The sequence below is a fragment of the Petaurus breviceps genome, unplaced genomic scaffold (assembly GCF_028583685.1).
Source record: "Petaurus breviceps papuanus isolate PSGF00001 unplaced genomic scaffold, PetGlider_PUasm1.0 182, whole genome shotgun sequence".
Taxonomy (NCBI): domain Eukaryota; kingdom Metazoa; phylum Chordata; class Mammalia; order Diprotodontia; family Petauridae; genus Petaurus; species Petaurus breviceps.
In genome coordinates this window covers 3,470,927-3,484,909 of record NW_027185786.1, presented here as the reverse complement: position 1 = coordinate 3,484,909, position 13,983 = coordinate 3,470,927, and the positions used below count along the sequence as shown (strand labels likewise).

The 13,983-nt window shown below is 36.2% G+C and overlaps 1 protein-coding gene across 8 annotated transcripts in view; it reads left to right on the top strand.

The window, feature by feature from the left end:
- CNOT1 (CCR4-NOT transcription complex subunit 1) overlaps positions 1-13,983 on the top strand; it is a 94,471-nt gene that overhangs the window by 39,571 nt on the left and 40,917 nt on the right. For all 8 annotated transcript variants that reach the window (XM_069087612.1, XM_069087616.1, XM_069087614.1 and 5 more), the window contains exons 11-16: positions 228-398; positions 717-844; positions 4,473-4,713; positions 6,978-7,097; positions 8,013-8,135; positions 8,371-8,522. In XM_069087612.1, coding sequence (XP_068943713.1) covers positions 228-398; positions 717-844; positions 4,473-4,713; positions 6,978-7,097; positions 8,013-8,135; positions 8,371-8,522 — 935 coding nt within the window. The remainder of the gene's footprint in view (positions 1-227; positions 399-716; positions 845-4,472; positions 4,714-6,977; positions 7,098-8,012; positions 8,136-8,370; positions 8,523-13,983) is intronic.

The following is a 13,983-nucleotide window of genomic DNA, read 5'->3' as shown; positions in this document are numbered from 1 at the left end:
TCCTATAGCCTGTTCCAATCATTTAAAAAATATCTCCTCCTAAAATTGAGGGCTCCCTCCTTTAGCCTCTCTTTAGATTGAATTTGCTTGGTCTGGTAATACTGTTTTAATGTTACTACTATAAGAAAAAAACAGACTTACAAACTTCCCTGAATTCCAGTTTTAAATGGTAGCAAGTTGTGCTTGCTGTAGGCTTATTTGTTTATATCTTTCCCTCCTGGTTTTAGAATCCAAGTTTGAATTTCAAGGAAGTAACTTATGAATTGGACCACCCTGGATTTCAAATTCGTGACAGCAAAGGACTTCAGAATGTGGTGTATGGCATTCAGAGAGGTCTAGGCCTGGAAGTCTTCCCAGTGGATCTTATTTATAGGCCTTGGAAACATGCAGAGGGCCAAGTAAGCCTATATTACCTAATTTTTATGAGAAGAAAGTAATTTAACTGATGGATAAAGTATTATGTTACCTATATTGCTTGATTCTTGTTGTAAATTAAAATAAACTTTCTTTAAAAGAGTGTGATAGCACTTCTGTATAGCTTCAGTTTAAATAAGGCATGCTCAATCTAAATACAACCATCCAGCTGTTTGTACAAGAATACTGTTGAATATGGCATTGTGGTACTGCATTTATATAAAAGATATCTTAAATTTGGACGAGTTCAATCATCAAGTCATAAATGAAGTACAGTAAAGTTGTCATTTTTCTTTTTCTAGCTCTCCTTCATTCAGCATTCACTGATAAATCCAGAGATCTTCTGTTTTGCTGACTATCCCTGTCACACAGTTGCCACTGATATCCTCAAAGCACCACCAGAGGATGACAATCGAGAAATTGCCACATGGTAATAAGTCTTGTCTCTTATTTTCCTACAGTGAGAATTGGATCGCTCTCTCGTTTGAAATGGATAAGTTTTTAATAGCCAGCAAATTTAATGCATTGTGTACTGGCAGTAATGGACCTATATGACTTTGTAGTCTTTCTGCTGTTGTACACTGTTTGTAAGATGGCCTGTCTGAAGAGTGTTATCTTTGGCTGTTTCTTCATGGTCCAAGAGACAAGTTGTGTGATAATATTTCCTTCACATTGCTTCTTATAAAAGTTGCATCTAGATCTTTGTTCTTCAACTACCTGATTTTAGGCTTCTTCCAGAATTGGGAGTTCGAGTATAATAAGTGGTTATTTGGATTTAAGGCCAGAATTTCACACTTCCTGAAATAGTGTTAACTGCTTTTTTTTTTCTCATCGCCTTTCTCTCTTTATTTGTTCTCCCTTCTTTCCCATCTTCTTCTGTTCTCTTTCTTTTTTGAGGAAAAGACAAAACAGCAGCATAATTGTCATTTGTTAGTAGTAGCACATAAGTTCACTTCAACTAAGATGAAGCTGCTGCTTCATTTTCTATGGGGGGTTAAGATGTATTTTCTTCTGGTAAAATAGGGATTGTTTCTCCTGTCTTGCCACTTAATTATTTCTTAGCTTACAAAAGTAGCTAAATTTTCTAGCTTCCCTTTGTTTAGGAAGATAACTTTTCTCTCCCTCATCCCACATCCTTCTGTACTTCCCCCTTCTAAAAAAAAGAATTACAGGAAGAAACTTTTTTCTTAAAGATGTGTATAAAATCAGTCTTTTAGGAAGGATTTCTTTCTATGTACTAGAATCTTTTAAGTTAAAGGGTTTTTAAAACTTAGGTCATCGTCCATTTTATAAAATGGATTAGTGAGAAACTACCTTCCTTTTTTTTTCTTTGATGGAGTTTGTTATTCACTCATATCTATGTTTAAAGCTCGTTTTGGGGTAGAGTCTTCTCAGCTTATGTATGTAGTGACCTGTTCCCTCCCCATTTTCCTATACAGTAAAAAACCATTGAGGGCCACATAAATAAAAGACAGGATGTAAGCTACAATTATTTTGGAAAACATAGCAACTTTTTTTTTTTTGAAAGAATTTCTAGGTTTTAATCACTTACGGATAGGAACACCTCACTCCCCAGGAAAGATAATTTCACTGTTACTTTGTGGAAAAATATAGACCTTCAGTTTGAAGAAATGGATGACTATTATTGCAGCTTTTTTTTTCATAAGATTATTAATATAACTCTGAGAGCGCAGTTTCTTGAAACCCTCTTTTCCATTTTCAGCAGAGATACTTGGCGTGTCATTTTTTACAAAGGAAGAAAAGTCTCATGGAATTGTATTTCCATCTTGAGGTTATTGGGATGCCGACCCTGCAGACTTAAGCTCTGTTATGGGTATAAACAGGTGTCCCTCCTCTTAGCAGTTAAACTAAAAGATTGCTCACCTTTGATTTAAAGTTTGCTTTGATCAGTCTGTTTCTTGGATTTTTGCCTACCACCTGTTTGATTTTATATCTGAGAATACCATGTGCATTTCAATAGCTACTTTTTGTATAAATTCATCATAAACCATTGAGACTTTGTAATCATATGCTTTAGATAGAGGTTTAGAAGCCATGTAGTTTATATTTTTCATTAAATGGGTCCAATTCAATGCTCATACATAATTCACAAATATTAGTACCTAAAATTTAAAGTGATATTTTCTAAATTGTGAGGTTTGCTCAGTGTGCCTAGATCTTTCTCTGTACCTTCAAACCTGTATTTTCTGGTGTTATTTACCATGCTTTTTCTGCCCCTTGCCCCTTTCCAACACACTAACACTTCCCATTACCACTGTATATTGTGTTTTGACCTTTTGCTTTAGTTTCTTAGAGTTATTGTGATTAAACAGTGTACTGCCAAAATGTTTATAGCCAGAAGTACAGGTTTATTGAATTGCAAGGAGGCTAATGTTTTTATATTAATTCAGTGTTATATGAAATATTCAAAAATGTTATCTTTCAAAGAAAATTAGAATGGATTCTTGGATAAAAACTGTGGGATCGTTTGTTCCTAAACTCATGTCTCCAGAAATGAAAGTACAGACTTGATTTTCTTTTGTAGCAATAAATTTAATAATTTTAAAGGACATTACTGCAGCTAAGCTTTTTCTTCTTCTAGAACAGAATATGAAACTTAACTTTGCCATGATGAAGGGATTTGTTCTCCAAATGGTGTTTAAAAAAGAACAATATTCCTGCTTATTAGAAAAACCTTTTTATATATGTAAGATCATCTTTATAACTCCAACATATCTGCCAAATAAAAATAATCATTAATCATCTTAGCTGTGTAAACCATTTTATAATACTATCATTAATGTTATTATAGGTATTTAATATATGTGTACATGTTAGTATAGGTACTTAAAAAACATTTGCTGTTACTTCCCAGTGTTTGAGATTCAGCATGATATAAAGAGAGAATGCTGGGCTTAGAGAAGAGAAGAACTAGATTCAGATCTGGTCTCTGCTGTGTGAGCTGGGCAAACCACTTACACCTAAGTCTCAGTTTCCTCTTCAGTATAATTGTGGGGGGAGAGGGGGTGTTCTAAATCAATGAACTCTAAAAGTTCCTGCCATTTCTGAATCTTTGATTCTGTAACTAAAGTCAAGGAAAACAAAAGACCACAGTCATGTGCCTGGCTCTGTGCTCAGTGTTAGGAGCACATACACATAAATGAACATTGTCTCCTTGTGAGTGTCTTACATTCTGATGGGGAGACAAGTGCAACACTACGTCTGCAGAGTAAGTAGTAAGAGAAAAATAGTTTGACTAAATGGCAGTTTTCAAGAGGGAATGATGTTGTTGGCTTGGGGCTAGGTTGTGTCAGGTTTTAATAGTTGAAGAGGACTTCTTTTTTCCTAGAGGCCACAGGCAGCCACTAGAGTTGGTTGAGCAGGATTTGCATGGTCAGATTGGTGCTTAAAGCCACATTGTTAGCAGTGTGTAGGGAGGACTGAAGTGGGAGGAGACTTAAGGCACTGAGACTAATGGGGAAGCTGTTGCAAGAATGTAGGTGAGCAAGAACAGGCTGAACCAAGATGGTTACTCTAGGAGTGGAGAGAAGGGTGTGGATTTGAGAAATATCTTGGAGGTAGAAATGGCAAGATATGGGGTAACAGAGACAGAGACATTGAATAATGTCAAAGTTCGAACCCTGGAAGATAGAAAGGATATTGATACCTTTGAATGAAATAGGAAAACTTAGAAGAGGGAAGGGATTTGGGGGAAAGGTGTTGAATTTGGGATGTCTGGTTTGAAATGCCTAATAGGCAATTTCTGATGAGATACTCAGGAGAAATACGGGGCTCATAGAGATCTGGGGATCATTGGTGCAGAGATGATCATCGGCATGTGCCCTCTTTCAGTGGTGAAATAGTATAGGTTTAACCAAAAGAGTTGCTTAAGAAATAAGGAACTTTGATTTCTTGTTGAATGTATAAACTTTAAGGAGAATAATATTTTTATACCATAGAATCTTGATCTGAGTAGCTGAAAAATGGTGGTTTTAATTTGGAGAACTAATTTATTATATGTGAATTCTCATATGCCATCTAACTTTTATTTTGGTTAGGAAGAGCCTGGACTTGATTGAATCTCTCTTGCGACTGGCAGAGGTGGGTCAGTATGAGCAGGTCAAACAGCTCTTCAGCTTTCCCATCAAGCACTGTCCAGATATGTTGGTATTGGCCTTACTACAGATCAACACTTCTTGGCATACACTGCGCCATGAACTCATCTCCACCCTGATGCCAATTTTCCTTGGAAATCACCCCAACTCTGCCATTATTTTGCACTATGCCTGGCATGGGCAGGTAAGAATTCACCACTTTGCCAGTCTATTTCACTTAATTACTTTTTCTTCAGGAAAAATTCTCCTTATCTTTTAAATGGATTCTCTGTCCCTGTCCTGTGGTACTAAATGACTTAGGAAGACATGGGTTCAAGACATAAGACTTCTAGCTCTGTGATCCCAGGCAGGTGAGCCTTTCTTTGCCTCAGTTTTATCAGCTGAGGTACCTACCAACTCTAGATCTGATGATAGAATACTTTTCAGTATGTTTGATAGGCAGAGCATTTTCTTGAATATTTCCTTCTGACTTATCCTTAATAGTTAATATTAAGTCCATGTTTCTGGTATTTGTACTTGCTTCCAAAAATCTTGTACCTCTTTCTACAACTTCCTCATGCCAGCTTAATTGCCAAGTAGGATCCAGTCACAGTTCTAAAAGATGTGTAGTGATTCTACCTGTTACCCTTGTGTGCACACTGTTAATCTTTGAGCCCATTTCTCAAAACAAGATTGTGTAGAGTATGGAACTTATGTTGTATATTTTATTATTTTTTCATAGTAATTACATAAAAAAAGAATGTTTCTCAAAGTAGCCAGGAAATCTTGTCACTATTAATCCAAGTCTTGTAAACTATTTTTTTGTGTGACTTTTCTATTTTAAGACACTAAAGACTGTCTTTATAAAGGTAATTTTTTTTCTAGGAGTGCATTTTAGTTTCATTTAGTTTAATAAGTATCTACTGTTTCAAGGCACTATAAATAATTATGTAAACTTTGTTTTGCTTACTGCTGTATAATCAGTGATACTTTTGCATTTTGGTGAATAAGAAGTACAATACATCTTTTTTTCTTTGAAAGTTGTTTGTTTTTACAATATTGTCAGGGTATAAATTTTTCTCGTCATGTTCTGCCCACTTCTGTCTGCGTCAATTTCTTCTGAAGCTGTGTCCTTCATCATTTTTTACAGCACAGAAGTATTCTGTCACACTTGTGTGCCATAATTTGTTCATCTGTTTCTTGATTCACAGGCTCCCCTTAGGTTACCCTTCCTTGCCACCACCAAAAAAATCTGCCATGGATACTTTTGTACATACTGGCTGTTTTTTTCTTTTCTCTTTGGGGTATAGCTCTAGTAGTAGGGTAGCTGGGGCAGAGGGTCTGTTCAGTTTAATAACTTTATGGGCACAGTTCCAAATTGCTTTCCAGAATGGATGGACCATCTCCACCCAGAATACGTTAACATACCTATTTTCCCACAGACTTTCCAGAATGTGTTGTTTTCTTTTTTTTTTTTGTCAGCTTTGTCAGTCTTATGGGGGTGAGGTAGAACCTCCTCAGAGTGATTTTAATTTGCATTTCTTCTCTGATTTAGAGAATTTTTTAATGTGGTTTTTGATAGTTTGGATTTATTTCTTCCTCTGAAAACTTTGTATTATATCTTCTGAGCTTTTATCTATTTGAAAAATGGCTGTTTTCTTTTTTATTCTTTGGAGGGGGGCAGGCAAGGCAATTGGGGTTAAGTGATTTGCCCAAGATCACACAGCTAGTAAGTGTGTCAAGTGTCTGAAGCCAGATTTGAACTCCTGACTCCTGTGCTGGTGCTCATCGTGCCACCTCGCTGCCCCAAATGGCTCTTATTCTTAAACATTTGATCAGTTTCCTCTTATCTTAGAAATGAGAGGCCTTTTTAAGAGAAAAAAAAATCATCTTTACAAATGGAGTATTGTCTTCTAGGTCAGTTTAGACAGGATAACAAAGTTTCAGTATAAATAAGGTATTTTTATAATTTAAGAGAAAACATTTTAAAACAGCATTCAGAAGTAATATAGGTGCTTTAATTGTGTACTTGGGCCAGCTTTGATCAGTCTTTAATTTTTTAAAGATTGAAAAATTTTAGATTGTATTTTTTTTGGTCATTGATAATTAGAAGTTTATATTATCCTGAGATTTGTGGTACTTGAGTGACTTTACCATAGGTCTCAGAGTGTTCTGTGCCTTAAAATTGCTTCTGTTTTACTATTAGTTGAATTGAAACTTCTAAGCAGAGACTTAGTTAAGGTGATAGAATTTGTTGTCTTAACTAGGTTTGAACCAGTTTCTCATGTTTCTACTTAGTTCTAGATTTTTACCAGAATGTTCATATATTCTGAACTCTTTTATTGGCTGAATTACCATGTGCTGCTCATGCTTTTAACATGTAGATGCTCTCTGGTAAAAATTAAGATGAAGCTGTGGGATAGTTGTTGATAAAATGGCCTTGTTCCTCTGCCTCTTCCCCTCCTTTAGGGACAGTCTCCCTCGATTCGCCAGCTTATCATGCACGCCATGGCAGAATGGTATATGCGAGGGGAGCAGTATGACCAGGCCAAATTGTCACGGATTCTTGATGTGGCCCAGGACTTGAAGGTGAGTTGGGGGCAATAGTTTTTCATTACTTTTTTTTTTTGGTTTATTATAATATTCACATTCGTTATTGAACTACAAACAGTGCATCTAGGAATAACTGACAACATAACATGCTTTGATCATATCAGGATTTCGATTTTTTTTTCTTTGTTAGGTCAGCCAGCTTGTTAATTTTGTTCAACAGGTACTACACACTTTTAAAGTTTTAGCAAACTTTCCTTAATTGTTAGCCAGTGATGCTAGTAGTGTGCCTCTAGAAGGACTAACATTTTTTAACCATTTATTGTATTATAGCCTCTGGTCTTTAAGCCATCTGAAGGTTTTCAATTTTTGGTTATTATTGTGTGATGATTTTGTTACTGTTTCTTTGAGTTATCTATTGCTTTTCTATGGATTTTCATTTATTTGCGATGCAGCTTTTGGTAGCATAGCTGGTTTGATAGGACCAACAGGGCCTTCTGAAAGGTAGTTTTATTTGTTGCATCATTATTGTTCTCTGGATATGCTTTATACTTCTGATGTTTTAGTTGAGCTTTTGTTAGAGTAAGCTTGTGCAGAGATGTTTTAAATGGGATATAGATATTATGGCTTCAATTTATCATTTGAGTAAAAAGTTGTTGTCTTAGTACTCTATGCTGTAACTTAGCTGCAGGTTTTCAGATATTTTGGAAAGCACAAGGTCAAGTTTAGTTGGAAGGTAGTGTCATGCTTTCACATTTAGAACAAAAGTTCTTATTGTAAGCAAGACATAACGCTATACCACTAAATAGTACCAAACTATTTTTGTTGTTGCCAAGAAAATAGTAGCAGCATGTTTTAGACTTGTTTGTGAACATGAGAGGGATTAGAAAGGTTAAGTCAGAGAGGGAGAGTTACTGATCTTTTGACTAGTAGTCTCTAATTTTTTTTCTTTAGGCCTTGTCAATGCTGCTAAATGGTACTCCATTTGCCTTTGTTATTGACCTTGCTGCACTTGCCTCTCGTCGGGAATACCTCAAACTTGACAAATGGCTCACAGATAAAATTCGGGAGCATGGGGTAAAGCAGGATTTTTCCTTTCATTTCTGAATTTTAATTCTGGTGATGAAAAATTGCTAAAGAAGTGATCTAGTTATGTAGCATTGAAGATGTGGAAAATGTTTTTTGGTCTAATAGTTCAGTTCCCCACCCCTCGTCCCCCTAAAAAACCCTATTGAGCTATAGTAGCTTAGCTCTTTTTGTCTGATAACAATTGAGATGAAATTCAAATAGACTGAGACTTTCTCTTCCTCAGGAGCCCTTCATCCAGGCGTGTATGACTTTTTTAAAGAGACGGTGCCCTTCCATCTTGGGTGGCCTTGCCCCAGAGAAAGATCAGCCAAAAAGTGCTCAACTTCCTCCAGAAACACTGGCAACGATGTTGGCTTGTCTGCAAGCCTGTGCAGGGTAAGAACGACTGTGGAAAACGTATTTGAAATGTGGAGCTGTAACAGTGGTTGTTTTCATACATCTGTCAATCTTGAGTACATTCCTTTCCTTCAGGTATGGTCCTGTTAAACCATTTCTTTGTAACATAGACTAAAAAAGAGCACTTCAGTAAAGTTAGTGAAGCACTGATTGATAGCTGAGCATAGCCAGTAGAGTTCTGCATCTGTTCTTCTGTGCCTAACCATGGTTATAATAAGTATTTAGCATTGTTTCTTTTTTCCTTCTTTTTACAGTGTGGTAATATCCATTAAGTTCATGTACAGGGCTTTGTATAGACATTGCCCAATTAAAAAACATTTTAAAAAATATTTTCTGTTATAAAATGTTTTTGCTGTGAATATTTTGGTATATGGGAACTTTTGGTCTTTGATTTCTTTGGTCTGTGCTCTGGGTCAAATCTCTTTGGATCAGTCAGGATAGGATAGCCATATTATGCAGAATCGTTATACCACCTCATAGCTCTACCAGCAGTGTGGTCATGGTAGAGTACCAATAGTCCTTCCAACATAAATAATAGCTTTTTTTGAAAAAACTCTGTGTGAGCAATTTTATTATACTAAAGTGAAACCTAGTCTTTCTCTATACTATATTTCCTTTTTTCTTAATACTTTCACAGTATGAAGGCAAAGTCTGTTTCCATAAAATCTGAGAAGTGAATTACTGTCTTCATCCAGGAGATATTAATAATTAGATAATATTTTATTTTTTTTCAGGGCTGAACTTTTCTACTTTTACTTACATTTCCATTTTGCATTATCTCTGGGACTATTTTCAAAATAAATAGTATAAGTTAAAATTTCACAATGAATATTTAAGCAAACTTTTTGACAACTTTAGCCAAATCTCTTGAAAATGATGATTATCAATTAGTCCTACGTTCTCATTACAGTAGGATTTTACTTAGGAAACTTTGATTACTTCTGTTTTGTTTATATTTGGAAGTAATAAGATTTTTTTAAAAATCCATAACCTATACATTTTATCAACTTCTGAATATCTGTCCTCCACTTACTCTGACCTTATATATGGGTTTCATTAAAGTCTGTGTCTTAAAAGGATCTTGCATCTTCTCCTTCTCTCCACTTATACCAATATCACCTTAGTTTAGCCCTTCATCACCTCTCATGTAGAGTTTTGTGTTATCTTCCTCAGTTGGTCTCTGCCTCTTATCTTTCCACCATCATTGGATATTATTCTCCCTCTCATGCTCTGCATTCTAACCGAACTGACTTTTCCCTCCTTTTCTTGACCCATAAAACTCCTTTTGCTGTCTGTCTGCAGTTGTAGTGACTGTTGCCCATTGCTGGAATGCACAGGTCCTTCTTACCTCCGTCTCATAGAGTCACTCACTCTCTTAAAACACAGCTCATACATATATCACCTTTTACATGAAGTCTTGCCTCATTCCACAATTGCTACTGCCCTTTTATACACATACACACACACACACACACACACACGTTACTTGTTTCTCCCACTGGAATATTAAGATACTAATGAATAGGGAATGTTTCATTTGACGTACTTTTATCCCCAGCTCTTAGTATGTAGTACATACTTTATTAAATGCTTGTGTTGATCATAGAGCTTGAAGGGACCTAAAGGTCATCTGGTTCAGCTTTGTTGCATAGTTGTCCAGTGATCGCATTGGCATTAAGTGGTCAAATTAGCATTGAGATTCAGATCCCTGACTTAAGATTCAGCACTATTTCCAATAAATGATCACTGTTACTACTTCAGAGTTTCTATTATGTATGGATTGTAGCTCTGGGGACATTTACAAGATAGAATCATATATTGGATTGCAGGGGACCTTAGACATCATCACTCTAGCTCCTTTTTTATTGTTGAGGAAACAAGTGATCTACTTAGCTTCTCACACAGAACCAGAAAGCAAAACCAAGATTCAGATCTTATAGTTCCAAATCTTGTTTTTTGTTTTGCCATGCTTCCCCTGATATAATTGATTTCTCTCATTTTGACATGTAATTAGGTAGAAAGTATTTCTATTCTGATAGTTTGGCCAGTCATCATGCCATTTTTTAAAAAATCCTATACAAAAACACTGGGGACTTGCAATATGCCTAATTAAGTTTGTAGATATAATTCTAGTACATTTATTCAGCAGTTTGAACTGATCTGGAAGAGGATTTAGGTATTGCCAATATTGACTGGAAATGCTTTAGTTTAGGGGCAGGCTATAGCCCTTCATATTAACTTTATATCTTTACTTAAAAAGATGATTTGCTTTTGCTCTGTTTCTTTATTCATATTTATACATTTGTATTAAAGAACTTACATTTAATCCCTGAAGTTCAGACAGTTATGTTAAGTGGGACAGTGGGTCTGACCAAAGCAGATCCCAGATAGAAGCACTTAATTTTTTAATGAGTACCTGGCATTAGAGCATCATCTAACACATATTGCATGTTCGCGACTCTTCCCCATCTTTCCTTCAATCTGGTCTGGTGCAACAGTGCCACCTTTTGGGCAGTGTAGGAAGGTTCCTCACCTATTAGTCTTCTAAAATGCTTAAAGTAATAAACTAATACCAATTCTATTTTAAGGCCACAACTAATTCCACTTTTTGCAGTCTTCCTCAGGAAATTTAGTGAAATAGGAGAGTTGGAAAGTACCTCAGTGACCGTTCTAGTCCAACCCATATATGAAAAAATTCTCTAACATACCAGACAATTGGTCATTGTCTTTTTTTTTTTTCTTTTTGGAGAGGGGAATTGGGGTTAAGTGACTTGCCCAAGGTCACAGGGCTAATTTTTGTGTTGCGTCTGAGGCCTTATTTGAACTGAGGTTCTCCTGACTCCAGGGCTGGTGCTCTATTCACTGTGCCACCCTAGCTGCATTGTCTTCTTGGAGGTCTCCGAGGAGGGGCAACATACCACTCTTTAGGCAGCAAATTCCACTCTTGGACAGCTCTAATTGTTGGTAAGTTTTTCCTGGTATCAAGCTTAGATTTGCCTTTTTACAATGTTCAACCATATTTGGTGCTTGTGCCCCGCTGAGGCCAAACATAAGCTTAATCCACCCATATTAAAAAAAAAAAAAACAAGCAGAAAAACCCCTTTCGTGTAGTTGGAGACAGCTGTCACATCTCTCTCTCTTCCACCCTTCAAACCCCTCCTCCTCCAATCTTCTCTAGACTAAATATGCCCAGTTCTTTCCACCTGTTCTCAAAAGACGTGAAATTCTGGGCCTTTCACCAACGTGTTTAAACTATGATGTCCAGCTCCTTCCTCTTCATATTTTTGTTTTTAAGAGTCAAAAACACCCAGCAAGGCTAATGATAGGCCTTCATTGCAGTAAGGAGTAATTTTTGAAGTAAAGTTAGTTATCAAGAATGAGTACTATAAATCTCTAAAGCCCCTGAAAATACACAGCTTCATCAGACAAAACTTGCTTTTCTTTGTAGATAGAATTCAGGTTTCTATTATTGAAGATGTAGTCTGCATTTTCATCATTAATGTACAATAATTTACCTAGATTATGGATTAAATAGGCTTTTATGTATTTAGCCTAGAAGCCCATCTACCATTTCATAATATTTCTGCAAAGGAATTTTCTTACAACATTTACGTGTTGTCTCCACCATTGAGATGTGAGGTCTTTGAGGGCAGGGTTTTCACTGCTCCAAAAGACCTGAGTTCCTGTCCAGCCTGACATATCCCCTGTGGATGAATTGCTTAATCTCTTGTCTGCTTTGGTTTCTTCAGCTGTAAGATGAGAACAATAATAGCACCCTCCTCCAGGTGTTATTGTGAGGATCTAATACTTGTCAAATGCTTAGCACAGTTCCTGACAAACAGTGAGGGCTACATAAACCTCTCTCTTAGGAGAAGGGCAGCTTATTTTATCACTAGTTCTCTGGAATAGTAGTAGATCATTAAGCTGATCAGAGTTCCAAAGTCTTTCAAAGTTTGTTTGGCTTTACAATATTACTGTCTTTTTTGCAAATTATTCTTGTGATTTTGGTACCTTTGCTTTGCATTAGTATGTACAAATCTTCCAGGTTGTCTCAGAAATCATCACTTTTATTAGTTCTCACATTATAGAACACTTCTTACAGTACAGTAGCATTCCACCACATTTATATGCTGTAACTAGTTTCTAGCTCTTTGCCGATACAAAAAAAATCTATAAATATTTGTGAACACTTTGTACAAAGTTTGTTTTGCTTAGGACTAACCCTTTCTTTAACATAATTGTCCTCTGATTCCTCGTTGTCCCTTCCCCCCCTTCTATTTCCATGTTGAGTGAAATTATTTCTGTATCTAACTCTGTGTGTATTGTTGTGTTCTTTCCTCTTTTGACCAGTTCAGATGCGAGTGAGGTTCAAGTATCAGCCTTACTACTTTCTTCTCATTTATATAGACTTCTTTTTATGTGCCCCACTTAATTACATGAGACAATTTTCCCTAACTTCCTTCCCCCCCTTAATTCCCATTGTATTCTTTTTTCTCTTTCCATTCTGCTTTTAATATAAAGACATAACAGAACCACTCTTAGGCCTTCTGTTTAATTATGCTACCACTATAACCTCCTGATGACGATAGTTTTAAGGGGCTACCCATGTGTCATCTCCTCCTATTAGAATATAAGCAGTTTAGTTCCTCATGACTATTAATTCATGTTCCTCCTTTTATTCTTCTCTTGACTCCTCTGTATGCCCTTCATAGTTTCTACCTAGCTCTGGTCTTTTCACGAGGAATGCTTGGGAGTCCTTTTTCATTAAAGGTCCGTTTTTTTCTCTTTAGGATTTTGTACTCACTGTTTCTTGGTAAGTTATATCCTGTAAGCTTACATCCTTTACCTTCTGGAATACTGTCTCTCTAGCTCTGCACTCCTTTCCAGTGCTGCCTGCTGAGTCGTGTGTGATCCTGATGGTTGCTCTTTGGTGCTTGAATTCTTTTTATTTTATTTTATTTTTTGGCTGCTTGCAGTATTTTTTCTTTGACCTGGAAACTGGATTTTGGCTATGATATTCCTGGAAGTTTGGATTTTAGTGTTTCAGTAGGTGACTGATGAATTTGTTCTTTCTACTTTGCCTTCTAGTTCTAAGAGATGTTTTCTTTTTTGATTTCTTGAAACAGTATATTTAGGCCTTTTTTTGGTCGTGGCTTTTCAGGTAGTCTGATTTTAAATGTTCTCTCCTTGATCTGTTGTTTTCCAGGTCAGTTATTTTTGCTCTGAGACACTTTACATTTTCTTGCATATTTTCAAGCCTTTTGACTTTGTTTAATATTTCTTATTTTTATATAAAGTCATTAGCTTCTATTTGGTCCATCCTAATTTTCAAGGAGTTTGTTGCTTGGGCCTGATTATGTGCCTCTTGTACCTTTCTTGCTCTAATTCTTATGTCCATACCTCTCTTTTCTTTTCCAGTTATTTTCCCGCTGGTACTATT